This window comes from Melitaea cinxia, chromosome 4 (genome assembly GCF_905220565.1).
Source record: "Melitaea cinxia chromosome 4, ilMelCinx1.1, whole genome shotgun sequence".
In the NCBI taxonomy this organism is placed as follows: Eukaryota; Metazoa; Arthropoda; class Insecta; order Lepidoptera; family Nymphalidae; genus Melitaea; species Melitaea cinxia.
In genome coordinates this window covers 19,930,094-19,950,000 of record NC_059397.1, presented here as the reverse complement: position 1 = coordinate 19,950,000, position 19,907 = coordinate 19,930,094, and the positions used below count along the sequence as shown (strand labels likewise).

The window sequence follows — 19,907 nt, the reverse complement described above, 5'->3', positions numbered from 1 at the left end:
GACAGGTCGGCCCTCCTTACGTATCAGGCACAACCGGCCCGTCTTCCACGGCTTCGGGAACTGCCCGGAAGCTAGACACTTGTCGAACAGTCCCCGAAGTTCTCCTCTCAGGTGTTCCAGGGCGATATACAATACTCGCCCCGGAACACCATCCGGCCCCGGCGCCGTCTTCTTGGCCCTGAGACGCTCGAGGGCCGTATCCATCTCCCCCTCCGAGATGCCGGGTGGGGAGGGCGGGTCGAACTCGGTCCGAGAAGACGGCGACGGCGTCGCCATCGTCGGGGGAACATGTACGGGACGGTGCGGAAACAGTTCCGACACCGTCCGCCAGAGGAGATCCGGCGGCATCGTTTCCGTCACGGGGGCGCCCTGCGCGCGAAGCTTGCTTCGCGCAGCGCGATAGGGACGGCCCCATGGATCTCGGTTTAGACCCGCCAGCAGCTCCTTCCAGGCGGCGTCCTTCCCTCGGCTGATGGCGTGCTGCAGGGCCTGCTTTGCCGTGCGGTATGCATCCCGCAGCTCCGCCTCCAGAGCCGGATCCCTGGCGCTGCGCCTCCGACAGCGTTGATACGCCCGGCGGGCGGTCATGCTGGCCGCACGAAGCTCCGCTATTTCGGGCGACCACCAGTACACCGCCCGCCGTCCTAGCGGGCGGCGGCCGACCTTCGGCATGGCCGCATCGCAGACGTTGGCCAACGACCTGCGAAAGCGGCCAGCCAGCTCATCCACGCTGGCACCATCGGCGTCGCGGTGGCTCGCCCACCGCTGGACGATTGCGGCCTCGCGCGCCGCCTCGACGTCGAGCCTGCTTAGGGCCCAGCGGGGTAGCCTGCTCGGGCCCCTAGACCGATCTGCTGACGAGGACGGGGTGGAGACCCCGAACCTGATATAGTTGTGGTCCGAGAGAGTCTCCACCCCCTCCTCCACTCTCCAGTCTGTCACTCTCCGCGCGATTGCGGGGCTGGCGAACGAGAGGTCCACCACGGAACCCCCGCGCAATCGCACGCACGTCTGAACGTTTCCAACGTTCAGGAGTGACAGACCAGAGAGGAGGGCCCAATCCTCGACGGCCCGCCCCCTCGCATCCGTGTTCGGGTTGCCCCAGGCTCGGGACTTGGCGTTGAAGTCGCCGAGAACTATCACGGCTCTCGGCGACTGTCGGCATACCGCAGCTCTGACGGTGTCGAGGAAGACCTCGAAGTCCGCCAGGCTGCGGTTGGGGGAAAAGTAGAGGCCGATGACCGCATACTCTCCCCACATCACCACGACGTATCCCGAGCCGCGCTCCACGAGTGCGAGGGGGCGGGTGGCGGAACTGCCTAGTGCGACCGCCACCGTGCCGTCGAGATCCCCCAACCAGTTCGGTTGGGGGGGAACCCAGTACGGTTCGCAGACGACGGCCACATCGATCATCCACTGCGCCATGGACTGGGTCAACAAGTCCTGAGCCCTGGCGCAGTGGTTGAGATTGGCTTGGAGGAAGCTGTGATGTCTGATGTGATCCATGGATTACTCAGACATCACAACCTCCACCTCCCCCGCCGCGGCCGGGGGGGCAACGCCGTCTGCGGCTGTCTGGCTTGCGGTCTCTCGGGGGGCCCGGGTTCCGAGGGCCCCCTTTCCTTTCGAGGTCGCAGGCCTGCACCTGCGGCCGCACATGATGTGCCCCGAGGGTTTACCTCCCTCGGCGCACACCACGCAGCGCGGTGTCTTCTCTGGGCAGGAGGCGACCTTGTGCCCCGCGTTCCCGCATTTAAAGCAGAGGTTGCCCCTGTCGACAGACGCCGGACACTTCGGGCGCGTGTGGCCCAACCCCATGCACTTAAAGCAGCGCATGGGGAGCGCCTCCAGGGCCGACACTCGCACCGAGCTCCAGCCGATCAGTAGCCTGCCCCCCTCGGTCAGCGCTTTCGCAACCGAGACGGGGCAGGTTACGACGGTGGAGCCCATGCCGCCGAAGCCGGAGCGGATCGCCCCGACCCTCACCGTGCCGACGTCGGACGATGTCGCCTTCGCGACCGCCGCCGCCACCCTCTCGGGAGTGGCCGTGTCATCCAGGCCCGAGATGCGCACCTGCGCGGTCTTAACGGGCCTGACGACGGTGGCCACGTCCGAGAGGGCCTCCCTGAGCCGGCTGGCGAGCCGGTCGGCCTTCTCCTCTTTGTCGGAACCGGGGATCTCGAGCATCCTCGCTCCCGTCGCCGTATGACGGAAGAGGATGCGCTCGATCCCCAGTTCCTCCAATTTCACGGTGTCTTCAGCCGACCGGAAGATGGAGTCGTAAGTTTGACCCTTCTCTACAGCCGCCGGCTGCAGCTGGACGACGACTGCCGCAGTCTTCGGGGCCTTGAATTTGGCCTTAACCGTCGCCTTTGTTGCCGGCCTTCCGGACTGCTTGGTCGGCTTGGCGGTCGGCTTGGCGGCCGGTCGCGCGGACGACGCCGCGGCTGGCTTGCCAGTCGGCTTCACCGCAGGGGCGGCAGTCCGGCCTTCGACTGCAGGTGTAGATGGAGGGGCGGAGGACTTCCCTTTCCCCTTCCTCTTGCCCTTCCCTCTTTTGACCACTGTTGCCCAGGTTTCCTCCCGGGCAACCGTGGAGGGGGCCGCTGACGTAGTGGCCGCCGTCTCAGGGCGTCGAGGTCCACCAGCTCCCAGTTGGGGGCGGACCGACGGAGCCGGCGGCAGCCTCTCCTCGATCTGCGCCAGCCGGACGTTCATCATATCGCCCAGCGAGCAGGTCAAGGAGTGCTTGAACTCCTCTAGCATGGCCGCCACCGGAAGTGTCGCAGGTGGACCGGCGACTGAGGCGTTGGCAGCGGCGGCGGCGGCGGCGGCGGCGTTAGCGGCCGCTTCCGTCTTCGCCTCGGCGAAGCCGCGCCGCATCGCCTTCAGCTCCGTTTTCATTGCCTCTATTTCGATCCTGAAGCGGCGGTTCTCCGCTCGGAGCCGCCTCACTTCATCGGCCTCGGTCCTAGAGGCAAAGGCGTCGACCACCTCGCTCAGGTCCGTCGCGGACCTCTTCAACTTTGCGACGAACTCGCCTTTGAGGTTCCCGGATTTCCGGGCAACCTCTAGTATTACGGCGAGTCCCTCGCCCGCGCGCGCCCTGAGTTCCTGCGCGTTGAGCGCAACAACGTCGTCTACGATCGATGAGCCGACGTCGGACTCGTTGTCGATGAGTATGTTTACGGGTTCCGGCCGGACAGGTGCTGGCTTGAGGAACTTTTCGCGGGAAGGACCCGCCGTGGTTCCTCTCGCCTTTCCCCTTCTCGCCGTGTTAATTTTAGCGAGGCCCGCGCCCTCGGCCTCCGTGTCCGAACCGTCACGCCCAGACGCGAAGGTCGAGGATGAGGGTCGCTTCCGCCGTCCCGTCAAGGCAATATGCCTGTCAGGGGATCCCGAAACCATGTCTGTATCGGTGTCCGTTTTGTCGTCCGCAGCCAGAACCGCAAAACGGTTTCCACCTTTGTCCTGGCCCTTAGAAGGGCCTTTTTGGCGTGAGAGGAATCTCCCCTTGCGATCTCGCGAGGGGAGACCAGTCCTCGAGAGTGACGGCTCGTTTGAGCCGCCACTCCGAAGGCTGTTATCGGAGTCCGTATTTCTTGCAGAGGTCGCACCGCCCTTCCCGGGCACAACGTCAACGCCCATATGGGGCGAATCACAGTAACAAAGGGTGCCCTCCCCAGAATCGAACGGGCAGCGTGCATCCGAAGATGCACGGAGGGATTCTCCTTTGCCGGAGGCGCAGGTACCCTCCTGGGGTAGTTTCGTTTTAGTCTTTGTTTCCATGATTAATAGGGCTATTTCACAGCTTAGATTTTTAATCGGGGTTTACTCCCCTAGGCCGCGCGGCTGACAAGCCGCTAAAGGTGCGCCCACACCTACTGGTTTTGGTCCGCGGGGGTCCGAAAACCCCTACCACCCGCTCAGTGCGAGTGGCGTTCCCCTATCCGCCACCGTGGGGACGCGCCCAGTAGAAGTCCAGCAACTCCTCCCCTTGGAGCCTAGGTCCCAGACCTAAGTCCGAGACCCAGGCCCCAAAGGCCTGGGAACCTAACCTAACCTAACCTAACCTAACCTAACCTAACCTAACCTAACCTAACCTAACCTAACCTAACCTAACCTAACCTAACCTAACCTAACCTAACCTAACCTAACCTAACCTAACCTAACCTAACCTAACCTAACCTAACCTAACCTAACCTAACCTAACCTAACCTAACCTAACCTAACCTAACCTAACCTAACCTAACCTAACCTAACCTAACCTAACCTAACCTAACCTAACCTAACCTAACCTAACCTAACCTAACCTAACCTAACCTAACCTAACCTAACCTAACCTAACCTAACCTAACCTAACCTAACCTAACCTAACCTAACCTAACCTAACCTAACCTAACCTAACCTAACCTAACCTAACCTAACCTAACCTAACCTAACCTAACCTAACCTAACCTAACCTAACCTAACCTAACCTAACCTAACCTAACCTAACCTAACCTAACCTAACCTAACCTAACCTAACCTAACCTAACCTAACCTAACCTAACCTAACCTAACCTAACCTAACCTAACCTAACCTAACCTAACCTAACCTAACCTAACCTAACCTAACCTAACCTAACCTAACCTAACCTAACCTAACCTAACCTAACCTAACCTAACCTAACCTAACCTAACCTAACCTAACCTTTTTTTTTTTTTTTTTTTTTTTTTTTTTTTTTTACGTTGGAAAATGCATTTACGCACTGACCCCGCCACCGAAAGCTCGGCAGCGGGAGTGTGGGGCTCCCGGCGGTAGGTGCAATGCCAGACTACCCACTAAAAACCAACGGTGTCCACCTTCGTCGCCCGTGCCGGGGTCGCAGGAATCCGAATTCTTCTGCAAACCCCGGCGGCGTGCCTCGTCAGGCCCTTTCCTGTCCTCGTGGAGGAGGTGGCGCGCGGGGGACACCGAGCGCGCCTACCCGGCAGATTTTGGTCTGCCTAGCGTCTAGGGAGGGAGGCGGTTGTCGTGCGCCAGCCTCCGACGCCCGGTCCTTTTGCGGCGGAGGGGGAGGTCGGTGGTGTCCTCCCTCACCCGCTCCGCCGCCTCCTTCTGCGCCATCACCCGCTCACAGTACGCGAGGACGGCGTCCCAGCACCTCTCGCTGCCGGTCATGGCAGAAATCACGGCCGGCAGCGAGAGGTCCGGCCCAACTACGCTTCGGAGCTCTTCCCGCTCCTCCGCCCACGCCGGACACTCCTCCAACATGTGTTGCGCCGACTCGTCGTCACAATCCTGGCAGTGGTGGCAGCGAGGAGAGGGCTCCCTCCCGGCGACCCGACACAGGTACCCCCCGAAGCAACCGTGCCCCGAGAGGACCTGCGTGGCGCGGAAGGTTAGGACGCCATGCCGTCTGTCCAACCACTGCCGAAGAACCGGCCGAACCGCATCGATCGTCCGGTGCCCCGCACTCGGACGCTCGAGCCTCACAACCCACTCCGCGATTGCGGCATCCCGCTCTCGCCTCAGGTGTTCTGCAAGCCGTGGTGCCGGACTGAGGGTCCCGGACGCCAGACTCCGACGCCGCCGGTATGACGACGCCAGAGAGACCGCGTCCAGGTCCCAGGGCAGGACTCCAGCCAGCACGCACGCTGCCTCGCCCGAGATCGTACGGTACCCGCGTACGACCCTGATCGCCATCACCCTCTGCGCGCGCCGCAGCAGGGCGATGTTCTCGCGGTCCAGGGCGTCGGACCAGACGGGGGCACCGTACATCGCCATCGCTCTCACGACGCCGGTGTAGAGCCGGCGGCAGCTCACACCGGGACCGCCGATGTTCGGCAAAAGCCACGAGAGCGAGGCTCCCACCTTCAGCAAGCGCGGGACGAGCCGCGCGAAGTGCGCCCGGAAATTCCACCGGCCGTCGAGCACGAGACCCAGGTACGTCATCGTGCCCGACAAGCCGATGCGAGCGCCTCCCACGATAAGATGGGCGTCGTGGGGAGGCGCCCTCCTCGGGCCGTGGAAGACTATTCCTTGTGCCTTGTCCAGCGCGACGACGAGGCCGAGACGCCGGATTCGCGCCACGACCTGCGCGACGCCAGCGGTTGCCAGCACTGCCGCCTCCCGATACGTCGGTCGGCGGGCCAGCACCAGCGTGTCGTCGGCGTAGCAGACGACGCTGACGCCGCGCAGCAGCGAGCCACGCAACACCCAATCGTACCCGATGTTCCACAGGAGTGGACCGAGCACCGACCCCTGCGGAACACCGCATACGACTTCCTTTCTCACTAACTGACCATCCCTTCCGGGGAAGACCACCCACCTGTCGGAGAGGTAGGCACCGACCACGCGACACAAGTAGGTCGGCACCCCGTGGTAGCGGAGTGCCTCCCTGATGCAGCCCCAGGGCAACGTGTTGAAGGCGTTGGCGATGTCAATAGACACCGCCACGATGACGTCGCCCCGGGCCACCGCTTCCTGCACCTGGGCACGGACGCACAGCACGGCATCCACGGTAGAACGGCCACTGCGGAAGCCGAACTGCACGTCCGAGAGGTCGGGTCCTCGACGCCCGAGGTGCGCCACCAGACGCGCGGCCACGACGCGCTCGAACAGCTTGGCGAGCTCGTCGAGGAGGACGATTGGGCGGTACGCCGACGGTGACTCCGCCGGCCGGCCTTCCTTCCTGAGGAGGACTAACCTGCCTGTCTTCCACCGCTGTGGAATTATGGCTTGAGCCAGACAGGCAGAGAATAGCCCTCTAACTTGCGGCGCCAGGTGGTTCAGCGCCACCGCCCACGCCCTCCCCGGAATCCCATCCGGGCCTGGAGCGACGTTCTTCCGTCGCAGCCGCGCGACTGCTTCCCCGAATTCGGACTCCCCGACCTCCGGTGCCTCCTCTCCGACGTCTCGATCCTCTCCCCGCGGTGCCATCGACGGCGGCTCGTGCTCGGCCGGCGCCGTCGGGAACAGGGCCGCGACCACCTCACGGACCACTTCGGTGTCCAGGGTCTCCGTGAGTGGAGGAGCCCAGGGACGGACCTTGCTGCGTACCCGCTTGTAGGGCATCCCCCACGGGTCGCTGTTCAGTCCGTCCAGCATTTCCTCCCTGGCCGCGGCCTGCGACTCGCCGATGGCACGACGGAGGCTGGCTTTGGCTGCCGTGTAAAGGGCGTACAGCCGCTCGCCCTCCTCCTCGTGCCGTGTCCTGTCCTGCGAAGCGGGGGGCGTCCTGAAGATGCGCCTCCTGCAGCGCGTGTACTGGCGTCGGACGGCCACGCACTCCCTGCGCAGCTGCGCTATCGTCTCCGACCACCAGTACACCTGAGCCCGCCCGGGGCGACCCCTCGACCGCGGCATGGCCGCGTCGCACGCGTCGGTCATTCTGGCCACCAGCCAGTCTGCCACCCTGTCCGGTGGACCGTCGACGCGCGGCTGACACGACGCCACAATCGCCGCTTCGTCGAGTCGCTCCCGGTCGAGACGCTTCAGCTGCCACCGAGGACCCTCCTCCGCCGGGGCGCGGCTGGAGCTTGGCGGCACCGCCGGACGAGCGGAGATCTCGAAGCGGATGTAACGATGATCCGAGAGAGTCTCCACGTCGTCCAGCACTCGCCAGTCCCGAACGCGGCGCGCGAGGCCGGGGCTCGCAAACGAAACGTCCACGATCGAGCCGCCCGACCTGCGCACGCACGTGTTGGCCGTCCCGCGATTGAGGACGGTCAGGCCGGTGGCAACGAGCCACTCCTCCAGAATCGCCCCCCGCGCATCTGTGGCAGGACACCCCCACAGACGTGACTTCGCATTGAAGTCGCCCAGGCACTTCCGCCGGATAAAACCTACGCATGATCGACTCGGTCCCGTCGAGAAACGCCTCGAACTCGGCGACCGACTTGTTCGGGGAAAAATATGCCCCGACGATGGCCACCTCCCCCAGCAGTGCCGCGACGCAACCCGAGCCCCTCACAATGTTCGTAAAGGGCGGGGCGCCCGCGGCGACCTGGGTCACGATGGCCACCACGCCATCGTTATCGCCGATCCAGTTATCCCTCGGCGGGACCGAGTACGGCTCGGCCACCACCGCCGCCCGCACGGACCACTGTACCAGGCTCTGGACGAGGAGGTCCTGGGCCCTGGCACAGTGGTTCAGGTTGGCTTGGAGCACCTTAAGCGCCATTACTATGATTGGGTGTCCATTGTCACCTCCCCAGCTCTGTTGGCAGGCGGCGCGCGGGTTTTATTTTTGGTCACCGCCTTCTTCCTCCTTCCCGCTTTATTGCGAGGGCACGCGACTAGGCTGTGCCCAGCCGGTTTTTTCTCCGCCTGGCATATGGGACAGCAAGCTTCGGCAGTACATTGCCGGCGAATGTGCCCCTCCTTGCCGCAGCGGTAGCACTGGCCGCTGCGGTCCACTCCCTTGTCACACTTCGCTGCCACGTGCCCAACCTCGTGGCAGCGATAGCATTGTTGCGGTCTCGTCTTCAACAGGGTCACACTCGCCGACACGAACCCGACGAGTAGGCGGCGCCCGTCGACCACTTTCTTCGCCGCCTCTACTGGCAGGCGAACCCACGCTGTCCCGATGCCGGCGAAGTTTTGCCGTACTTCGCCCACTTTTATCGATTCCTCGGCGCATCCTCCCGCCTTGGCGATCACGCCGGCCAGCTCCTGGGGAGTGACCGAGTCGTCTAACCCGGCCACCCGCAGGTCGGCGCACTTCTCCGGGCGGGTGACCGCCACGTCCTCGCCGACGACCGCCTTGATGCGCCGGGCTAGCTCCTCGGCCTTCTCCTTATTGCCGGTGCCGGGCAGCTCGAACCTTCGCGCGCCGGTCTGAGAGACCCTATAGCGAGTCTCGACGCCCATGCTCGCTATAAGGCCGTCAGCCTTTATGGCACCGAGGACCTCCGCGTAGGTCCTCGTGCTGCCCGGCAACAGCGTCAGCTGCACCGCCGCCGATCGCGGCAATCGCAGCTTCGGCGTTTTTGGCTTTTTAGCCGGCCCACCTTTGTTCTGGGGCTGGGGCTGGTTTTTGGGCGGCCCCGCCTTTCTTCCTTTCCTCGCCACCACATTCCACCCCTCCGTCAGAGCGGCCGGAGCAGGTGGTAGGGGGCGAGGCTCGTTGGGCGCGGCGACTTGGGTAGCCGCACCCGCCTTCTTCTTCTTTTTCTTCTTCTTGGCAGACTGACTTGCAGACTTTGGGGCCGGGTTCGCTGGCGGAGTCAGCGTTGTGACCCCTGTCTGCGGCGGCGACGTTGCGATCTTCTTCGAAGCCGCCGGTGGTCCTTTTCGCACTTCAGACGCTTCAGGCAGGAGTCTGCCAGACTCCTCCAGCTTCGCCAGGCGGGAGTCGAGCATGGCGCCCACCCCCGCCATTATGCGGTCGATCAGTCCGTTTTCATTCGCGGGAGGGGCTGGAGTGGACGTCGAGCCCAGCTCACGCCTGATGTCGGCTACACTCTGTCGCAGCTCGGAGATCTCCGAGCGGAGCTGTACGTTCTCCGCTTCTAGGCGCTCGTTGGCCTCCCGCAGCTGCCTGACCTCGTCATTCGTCGTTCGGTGGTATAGGGCGCCGAGTACTTCGCCTATACCCTCGGCGGACTCATTCAGAGCTTTCTTGCTCGTCCCTTTGAGGTTCTTTGATATCTTAGTGACAGTAAGAATGGCCTCGACGTATTCTTGGGCCTTCCTGTGTAGATCAATGATCGAGCATTCCCCCGACACCGTCCCACCTTCCGAAATTATGTTGGATCGCGAAGCTCTCACTCTCTTTGAGATCTCAATGGCCTCGCTTTCGGCCTCAAGCTCGAGCTCCCTCTCGCACTGCTTGAGGTAGTCGGCCTTGGCCTTGGCGAGGCCAACATATTGCCCTGTCGTGGGCGGTCGACCACGACCCCTGCGCGCCGTGTGACACTTTCCTGCCGTGGACTTATCATCAGTGTCATCTGACGTGTCTTCTTCCCTATCGCGCTTCCGCTTCCAGAGCCGAGCGCGAGACGAGTCGGAGTCGCACGGTGATCGCGACCTCATGCCGACGTCAGTCAACTCTCCATCCGAAACAACTGCACCCTTCTCGGGCCTCTCCTCTACTCCGCCCTTCTCGGGCCTCTCGTCAATCTCCACACCATCATCATTTAAAATTGTTGATTTTTGAAATTCCATAACTGTTCCCACGAGTATGGGGGAAAGGGTGGTCAGCCCGAGGTAACACCCCCTGTACCTGGGCAAGCCTCGCGTAACCCCACTCTGGCCTCGGCGGGGCTACAGAGCAGGGGATCGCAGTAGTGACTGAACTACCCATCAGCCATGCATCCCCTCGCGCTGCGTCGCCGCTTGGGATTCGGGGTAATTTTTTATAGAGGTTTTCTTCCTCGCGGTCCGGCCGGTTAAGGCAAGACCCTCGGTCCCGTTCGTGGCCGCGAGACATGACCACGACACCACAAACGGGATTACGATAATAGGACGGTGAGCGAACAGGACTCCTGCCCACTCTGTCCGACGGCGGGGTAAGCGCACGCCGAACCCATCCACCCTCCCGTGGTGACACAGTGCGCGAGCGCTGTGCCACCTGATGCGCTCACGGGACAACTCTAATGTAGAGCGCCGGAATGCATCCCCACACGCGTCGGTCGTCAGCCGCGACGGGCAGCAGTGCCGCGATTGTGATACTGCTGCCCGTCCCGTTGCCCAGGGTGCACCACGAGGAGGTCACCGACAAGCACCCCAACCTAACCTAACCTAACCTAACCTAACCTAACCTAACCTAACCTAACCTAACCTAACCTAACCTAACCTAACCTAACCTAACCTAACCTTTTTTTTTTTTTTTTTTTTTTTTTTTTTAACGCTGGAAAATGCATTTACGCACCCCCGCCACCCGAAGGCGACGGAAGTCTGAGACTCCCGGCATGCCAGACTACTCAGTAAAAACCAGCGGCGCCACTCCCTCGCCATTGCCGAAGTCGCAGGAATCAAGAAAATTCTTCTGCAAACTCCGGCGGCGTCGCCCTTGCGGGCCCATCCCGTTCCTAGTGGGTGGCACGCGGTGGCACCGCGCGCACCAACCCGGGCAGAAGTTGGCCGAAAACCCGACCGCCCTCTGCTTGGCGCTAAGGCTGCCCCGCAACGCCCGGACAGTGCCAACGTGAGTCAACACAGGCCGGGACGGCGCAAGGGAAAGCGCCTAAGCACCACCCCCCCCGAGGCGGGCAAGCGAGCCCACCCACCTCGTCCCCAGCGCAGGGGAAGGTAAAACCAACCCCCACGTCTCCGCGCCCTCACGGCGCCTGCACTCACAAGTCCGCTCTGGGCAGAGCAGTACCCGGAGTGCACCTACCCGCGCGCATGCGCGCCACGGGGCGAGCGAGCGAACTCGTCGCTATATCGAGTTCGCTCGCTCGACCCGTCCTCCTCTCCCCGCACCGCATCGCAGTGCCACCCCAGCGAGTGAGCCAAGCTCGAACCCGCAACTACCCCACGGGTCCGCCGGACTGCACCGACAACCGAGCAAAAGCTCAAGGGAGCCAGCACAGCCCGGCCCTCCCGCAACTGGTCCGCCGGATTGCACCAACAACCGAGCAAGCTCAAGGGAGCCAGCACAACCCGGCCAGCAAACCGCGCCCCAGCGCCACAGGACGAGCGAGCCAGACCGCCCGGACCCACCCACCCTGTCCCTCCCGGCTAGGCGAAAAGCCCCACCTCCAACGCCAGGATCGCACCGAACAACCGAGCAAGCTCCAGGGAGCCCAGCGCGACCCGGCAACCACCCTACGGCTCCGCCGAACTGCACCGACAACCGAGCCAAAGCTCCAGGGAGTCAGCACAGACCGGCTCTCACGCAACACGTCCGCCGGGTTGCACCAGCAACCGAGCAAGCTCCAGGGAGCCAGCACAACCCGGCCAGCACCCCGCGCCTCAGCGCCTCAGGGCGAGCGGGCGAACCCGCCCACCCCGTCCAACTCCCGGAGCGCCCCGGCACTCCGATGCGCTTTCGCGCCCTACCCCCTGGTTTTGGTCCGCGGGGGTCCGAGGACCCCTACCGCCCGCGCTGGAACCTAACCTAACCTAACCTAACCTAACCTAACCTAACCTAACCTAACCTAACCTAACCTAACCTAACCTAACCTAACCTAACCTAACCTAACCTAACCTTTTTTTTTTTTTTTTTTTTTTTTTTTTTTTACGTTGGAAAATGCATTTACGCACTAACCCCGCCGCCGAGTAAATCAGCAGCGGGAGTGTGGGGCTCCCGGCGGTAGGTGCAATGCCAGACTACCCACTAAAAACCAACGGTGTCCACCTTCGTCGCCCGTGCCGGGGTCGCAGGAAACCGAATTCTTCTGCAAACCCCGGCGGCGTGCCTCGTCAGGCCCTTTCCCGTCCTCGTGGAGGAGGTGGCGCGCGGGGGACACCGCGCGCGCCTACCCGGCAGATTTTGGTCTGCCTAGCGTCTAGGGAGGGAGGCGGTTATCGTGCGCCAGCCTCCGACGCCCGGTCCTTTTGCGGCGGAGGGGGAGGTCGGTGGTGTCCTCCCTCACCCGCTCCGCCGCCTCCTTCTGCGTCATCACCCGCTCACAGTACGCGAGGACGGCGTCCCAGCACCTCTCGCTGCCGGTCATGGCAGAAATCACGGCCGGCAGCGAAAGGTCCGGCCCAACTACGCTTCGGAGCTCTTCCCGCTCCTCCGCCCACGCCGGACACTCCTCCAACACGTGTTGCGCCGACTCGTCGTCACAATCCTGGCAGTGGTGGCAGCGAGGAGAGGGCTCCCTCCCGGCGACCTGACACAGGTACCCCCCGAAGCAACCGTGCCCCGAGAGGACCTGCGTGGCGCGGAAGGTTAGGACGCCATGTCGTCTGTCCAACCACTGCCGAAGAACCGGCCGAACCGCATCGATCGTCCGGTGCCCCGCACTCGGACGCTCGAGCCTCACAACCCACTCCGCGATCGCGGCATCCCGCTCTCGCCTCAGATGTTCTGCCAGCCGTGGTGCCGGACTGAGGGTCCCGGACGCCAGACTCCGACGCCGCCGGTATGACGACGCCAGAGAGACCGCGTCCAGGTCCCAGGGCAGGACTCCAGCCAGCACGCACGCTGCCTCGCCCGAGATCGTACGGTACCCGCGTACGACCCTGATCGCCATCACCCTCTGCGCGCGCCGCAGCAGGGCGATGTTCTCGCGGTCCAGGGCGTCGGACCAGACGGGGGCACCGTACATCGCCATCGCTCTCACGACGCCGGTGTAGAGCCGGCGGCAGCTCACACCGGGACCGCCGATGTTCGGCAAAAGCCACGAGAGCGAGGCTCCCACCTTCAGCAAGCGCGGGACGAGCCGCGCGAAGTGCGCCCGGAAATTCCACCGGCCGTCGAGCACGAGACCCAGGTACGTCATCGTGCCCGACAGGCCGATGCGAGTGCCTCCCACGATAAGATGGGCGTCGTGGGGAGGCGCCCTCCTCGGGCCGTGGAAGACTATTCCTTGTGCCTTGTCCAGCGCGACGACGAGGCCGAGGCGCCGGATTCGCGCCACGACCTGCGCGACGCCAGCGGTCGCCAGCACTGCCGCCTCCCGATACGTCGGTCGGCGGGCCAGCACCAGCGTGTCGTCGGCGTAGCAGACGACGCTGACGCCGCGCAGCAGCGAGCCACGCAACACCCAGTCGTATCCGATGTTCCACAGGAGTGGCCCAAGCACCGACCCCTGCGGGACACCGCACACGACTTCCTTTCTCACAAGCCGACCATCCCTTCCGGGGAAGACCACCCACCTGTCGGAGAGGTAGGCACCGACCACGCGACGCAAGTAGGTCGGCACACCGTGATAGCGAAGCGCCTCCCTGATGCAACCCCAGGGCAACGTGTTAAAGGCGTTGGCGATGTCAATAGACACCGCCACGACGACGTCGCCCTGGGCCACCGCTTCCTGCACCTGGGCACGGACGCACAGCACGGCATCCACGGTAGAACGGCCACTGCGGAAGCCGAACTGCACGTCCGAGAGGTCGGGTCCTCGACGCCCGACGTGCGCCACCAGACGCGCGGCCACGACGCGCTCGAACAGTTTAGCGAGCTCGTCGAGGAGGACGATGGGGCGGTACGCCGACGGTGACTCCGCCGGCCGGCCTTCCTTCCTGAGGAGGACTAACCTGCCTGTCTTCCACCGCTGTGGAATTGTGGCTTGAGCCAGACAGGCAGAGAATAGCCCTCGAACTCGCGGCGCCAGGTGATTCAGCGCCACCGCCCACGCCCTCCCCGGAATCCCATCCGGGCCTGGAGCGACGTTCTTCCGTCGCAGCCGCGCGACTGCTTCCTCGAATTCGGACTCGCCGACCTCCGGTGCCTCCTCTCCGACGTCTGGATCCTCTCCCCGCGGTGCCATCGACGGCGGCTCGTGCTCGGCCGGCGCCGTCGGGAACAGGGCCGCGACCACCTCACGGACCACTTCGGCGTCCAGGGTCTCCGTGAGTGGAGGAGCCCAGGGACGGACCTTGTTGCGTACCCGCTTGTAGGGCATCCCCCACGGGTCGCTGTTCAGTCCGTCCAGCATTTCCTCCCTGGCCGCGGCCTGCGACTCGCCGATGGCTCGACGGAGGCTGGCTTTGGCTGCCGTGTAAAGGGCGTACAGCCGCTCGCCCTCCTCCTCGTGCCGTGTCCTGTCCTGCGAAGCGGGGGGCGTCCTAAAGATGCGCCTCCTGCAGCGCGTGTACTGGCGTCGGACGGCCACGCACTCCCTGCGCAGCTGCGCTATCGCCTCCGACCACCAGTACACCTGAGCCCGCCCGGGGCGACCCCTCGACCGCGGCATGGCCGCGTCGCACGCGTCGGTCATTCTGGCCACCAGCCAGTCTGCCACCCTGTCCGGTGGACCGTCGACGCGCGGCTGACACGACGCCACTATCGCCGCTTCGTCGAGTCGCTCCCGGTCGAGACGCTTCAGCTGCCACCGAGGACCCTCCTCCGCCGAGGCGCGGCTGGAGCTTGGCGGCACCGCCGGACGAGCGGAGATCTCGAAGCGGATATAGCGATGATCCGAGAGAGTCTCCACGTCGTCCAGCACTCGCCAGTCCCGAACGCGGCGCGCGAGGCCGGGGCTCGCAAACGACACGTCCACGATCGAGCCGCCCGACCTGCGCACGCACGTGTTGGCCGTCCCGCGATTGAGGACGGTCAGGCCGGTGGCAACGAGCCACTCCTCCAGAATCGCCCCCCGCGCATCTGTGGCAGGACACCCCCACAGACGTGACTTCGCATTGAAGTCGCCCAGCACGAGCACTTCCGCCGGATAAAACCTACGCATGATCGACTCGGTCCCGTCGAGGAACGCCTCGAACTCGGCGACCGACTTGTTCGGGGAAAAATACGCCCCGACGATGGCCACCTCCCCCAGCAGTGCCGCGACGCAACCCGAGCCCCTCACAATGTTCGTAAGGGGCGGGGCGCCCGCGGCGACCTGGGTCACGATGGCCACCACGCCGTCGCGATCGCCGATCCAACTATCCCTCGGCGGGACCGAGTACGGCTCGGCCACCACCGCCGCCCGCACGGACCACTGTACCAGGCTCTGGACGAGGAGGTCCTGGGCCCTGGCACAGTGGTTCAGGTTGGCTTGGAGCACCTTAAGCGCCATTATTACAATTGGGTGTCCATTGTCACCTCCCCAGCTCTGTTGGCAGGCGGCGCGCGGGTTTTATTTTTGGGCGCCGCCTTCTTCCTCCTTCCCGCTTTATTGCGAGGGCACGCAACTAGACTGTGCCCAGCCGGTTTTTTCTCCGCCTGGCATATGGGACAGCAAGCTTCAGCAGTACACTGCCGGCGAATGTGCCCCTCCTTGCCGCAGCGGTAGCACTGGCCGCTGCGGTCCACCCCCTTGTCGCACTTCGCTGCCACGTGCCCAACCTCGTGGCAGCGATAACATTGCTGAGGTCTCGCCTTCAGTAGGGACACACTCGCCGACACGAATCCGACGAGTAGGCGGCGCCCGTCGACCACTTTCTTCGCCGCCTCTACCGGCAGGCGAACCCAGGCCGTCCCAACGCCAGCGAAGTTTTGCCGCACTTCGCCCACTTTAATGGATTCCTCGGCGCATCCTCCCGCCTTGGCGATCACGCCGGCCAACTCCTGGGGAGTGACCGAGTCGTCTAACCCGGCCACCCGCAGGTCGGCGCACTTCTCCGGCCGGGTGACCGCCACGTCCTTGCCGACGACCGCTTTGATGCGCCGGGCAAGCTCCTCGGCCTTCTCCTTGTTGCCGGTGCCAGGCAGCTCGAACCTGCGCGCGCCGGTCTGAGAGACCCTATAGCGAGTCTCGACGCCCATGCTCGCTATAAGGCCGTCAGCCTTTATGGCACCGAGGACCTCCGCGTAGGTCCTCGTGCTGCCCGGCAGCAGCGTCAGCTGCACCGCCGCCGATCGCGGCAATCGCAGCTTCGGCGTTTTTGGCTTTTTAGCCGGCACACCTTTGTTCTGGGGCTGGGGCTGGTTTTTGGGCGGCCCCGCCTTTCTTCCCTTCCTCGCCACCACATTCCACCCCTCCGTCAGAGCGGCCGGAGCAGGTGGTAGGGGGCGAGGCTCGTTGGGCGCAGCGACTTGGGTAGCCGCACCCGCCTTCTTCTTCTTTTTCGTCTTCTTGGCAGACTGACTTGCAGACTTTGGGGCCGGGTTCGCTGGCGGAGTCAGCGTTGTGACCCCTGTCTGCGGCGGCGACGTTGCGATCTTCTTCGAAGCCGCCGGTGGTCCTTTTCGCGCTTCAGGCGCTTCAGGCAGGAGTCTGCCAGACTCCTCCAGCTTCGCCAGGCGGGAGTCGAGCATGGCGCCCACCCCAGCCATGATGCGGTCGATCAGTCCGTTTTCATTCGCGGGAGGGGCTGGAGTGGACGTCGAGCCCAGCTCACGCCTGATGTCGGCTACACTCTGTCGCAGCTCGGAGATCTCCGAGCGGAGCTGTACGTTCTCCGCTTCTAGGCGCTCGTTGGCCTCCCGCAGCTGCCTGACCTCATCATTCGTCGTTCGGTGGTATAGGGCGCCGAGTACTTCGCCTATACCCTCGGCGGACTCATTCAGAGCTTTCTTGCTCGTCCCCTTCAAGTTCTTAGAGATCTTTGTTACGGTGAGAATGGCCTCGACGTATTCCTGGGCCTTCCGATGCAGATCTGTTATCGAGCATTCTTCCGAAATCGTCCCACCTTCCGGATTTATATTAGAGCGCGAAGCTCTCACTCTCCTTGAGATCTCAATGGCCTCGCTTTCGGCCTCAAGCTCGAGCTCCCTCTCGCACTGCTTGAGGTAGTCGGCCTTGGCCTTGGCGAGGCCAACATATTGCCCTGTCGTGGGCGGTCGACCACGACCCCTGCGCGCCGTGTGACACTTTCCTGCTGTGGACTTATCATCAGTGTCATCTGACGTGTCTTCTTCCCTATCGCGCTTCCGCTTCCAGAGCCGAGCGCGAGACGAGTCAGAGTCGCAAGGCGACCGCGACCTCATGCCGACGTCAGACAACTCTCCGTCCGAGACAACTGCACCCTTCTCGGGCCTCTCCTCTACTTCGCCCTTCTCGGGCCTCTCGTCAATCTCCACACCATCATCGTTTAAAAGTTTTTTGTTTTCAAATTCCATAACTGTTCCCACGAGTAAGGGGGAAAAGGTGGTCAGCCCGAGGTAACACCCCCTGTACCTGGGCAAGCCTCGCGTAACCCCACTCTGGCCTCGGCGGGGCTGCAGAGCAGGGGATCGCAGTAGAGACTGAACTTCCCATCAGCCATGCATCCCCTCGCGCTGCGTCGCCGCTTGGGATTCGGGGTAATTTTTTATAGAGGTTTTCTTCCTCGCGGTCCGGCCGGTTAAGGCAAGACCCTCGGTCCCGTTCGTGGCCGCGAGACATGACCACGACACCACAAACGGGATTACGATAATAGGACGGTGAGCGAACAGGACTCCTGTCCACTCTGTCCGACGGCGGGGTAAGCGCACGCCGAACCCATCCACCCCCCCGTGGTGACACAGTGCGCGAGCGCTGTGCCACCTGATGCGCTCACGGGACAACTCTAATGTAGAGCGCCGGAATGCATCCCCACACGCGTCGGTCGTCAGCCGCGACGGGCAGCAGTGCCGCGATTGTGATACTGCTGCCCGTCCCGTTGCCCAGGGTGCACCACGAGGAGGTCACCGACAAGCACCCCAAAAAAAAAAAAAAAAAAAAAAAAAAAAAATGTGGAACGCTTCACGATTTTGCGTGTCATCCTTGCGCAGGGGCCATGCTAATCTTCTCTGTATCGTTCCAATTTTAGTATATGTACTGCCGAAGCGAGTACAACCTAACCTAACCTAACCTAACCTAACCTAACCTAACCTAACCTAACCTAACCTAACCTAACCTTTTTTTTTTTTTTTTTTTTTTTTTTTTTTTTTTTTTTTTTTTTTTTTTTTTTTTTTTTTTTTTTTTTTTTACGCTGGAAAATGCATTTACGCACCCCCGCCACCCGAAGGCGACGGAGGTCTGAGACTCCCGGCAAGCCAGACTACTCAGTAAAAACCAGCGGCGCCACTCCCTCGCCATTGCCGAAGTCGCAGGAATCAAGAAAATTCTTCTGCAAACTCCGGCGGCGTTGCCCTTGCGGGCCCATCCCGTTCCTAGTGGGTGGCACGCGGTGGCACCGCGCGCACCAACCCGAGCAGAAGTTGGCCGAAAACTCGACCGCCCTCTGCCTGGCGCTCAGGCTGCCCCGCGCCGCCCGGACAGTGCCAACGCGAGTCAACACAGGCCGGGACGGCGCAAGGGAAAGCGCCTAAGCACCAGCCCCCCCGGGGCGGGCAAGCGAGCCCACCCACCCCGTCCCCAGCGCAGGGGAAGGTAAAACCAACCCCCACGTCTCCGCGCCCTCACGGCGCCTGCACTCACAAGTCCGCTCTGGGCTCGAGTCAGAGCAGTACCCGGAGTGCACCTACCCGCGCGCATGCGCGCCACGGGGCGAGCGAGCGAACTCGTCGTTACATCGAGTTCGCTCGCTCGACCCGTCTTCCTCTCCCCGCACCGCATCGCAGTGCCACCCCAGCGAGTGAGCCAAGCTCGAACCCGCAACTACCCCACGGGTCCGCCGGACAGCACCGACAACCGAGCAAAAGCTCAAGGGAGCCAGCACAGCCCGGCCCTCCCGCAACTGGTCCGCCGGATTGCACCAGCAACCGAGCAAGCTCAAGGGAGCCAGCACAACCCGGCCAGCACACCGCGCCCCAGCGCCACAGGACGAGCGAGCCAGACCGCCGGACCCACCCGCCCTGTCCCTCCCGGCTAGGCAAAAGCCCCACCTCCAACGCCAGGATCGCACCGAACAACCGAGCAAGCTCCAGGGAGTCCAGCGCGACCCGGCAACCACCCTACGGCTCCGCCGAACTGCACCGACAACCGAGCCAAAGCTCCAGGGAGTCAGCACAGCCCGACCCTCACGCAACACGTCCGCCGGGTTGCACCAGCAACCGAGCAAGCTCCAGGGAGCCAGCACAACCCGGCCAGCACCCCGCGCCTAAGCGCCTCAGGGCGGACGAGCGAACCCGCCCACCCCGTCCACCTCCCGGAGCGCCCCGGCACTCCGATGCGCTTTCGCGCCCTACCCCCTGGTTTTGGTCCGCGGGGGTCCGAGGACCCCTACCGCCCGCGTCGGTCGGTAACGCAGGCGGCACTCCCCTATCCGCCAAACGGGGGACGCGCCCAGGTAGAAGACCAGGAACTCCTCCCAGACCTAAGTCTGGGGCCTGGGAACCTAACCTAACCTAACCTTTTTTTTTTTTTTTTTTTTTTTTTTTTTTTTTTTTTTTTTTTTACGTTGGAAAATGCATTTACGCACTGACCCCGCCACCGAAAGCTCGGCAGCGGGAGTGTGGGGCTCCCGGCGGTAGGTGCAATGCCAGACTACCCACTAAAAA

At 63.3% G+C, this 19,907-nt stretch overlaps 2 protein-coding genes and 1 non-coding gene across 3 annotated transcripts; all 3 read right to left on the bottom strand.

Moving 5' to 3' along the window:
- Nucleotides 1–1,509: 1,509 nt before the first annotated feature.
- On the bottom strand, nucleotides 1,510–3,789 carry LOC123670481. The gene has a single exon (XM_045603975.1). It carries the CDS (start codon nucleotides 3,787–3,789, stop codon nucleotides 1,510–1,512), a length of 2,280 nt encoding a protein of 759 aa, XP_045459931.1.
- Nucleotides 3,790–8,170: 4,381 nt separating this feature from the next.
- On the bottom strand, nucleotides 8,171–10,021 carry LOC123670480. Its single transcript, XM_045603974.1, has one exon. It carries the CDS (start codon nucleotides 10,019–10,021, stop codon nucleotides 8,171–8,173), a length of 1,851 nt encoding a protein of 616 aa, XP_045459930.1.
- An 8,170-nt stretch (nucleotides 10,022–18,191) lies between these two features.
- LOC123653351 lies at nucleotides 18,192–18,298 on the bottom strand. Its single transcript, XR_006743074.1, has one exon. It is a non-coding gene; the product is annotated as a U6 spliceosomal RNA (small nuclear RNA).
- Between the last annotated feature and the right edge of the window lie 1,609 nt (nucleotides 18,299–19,907).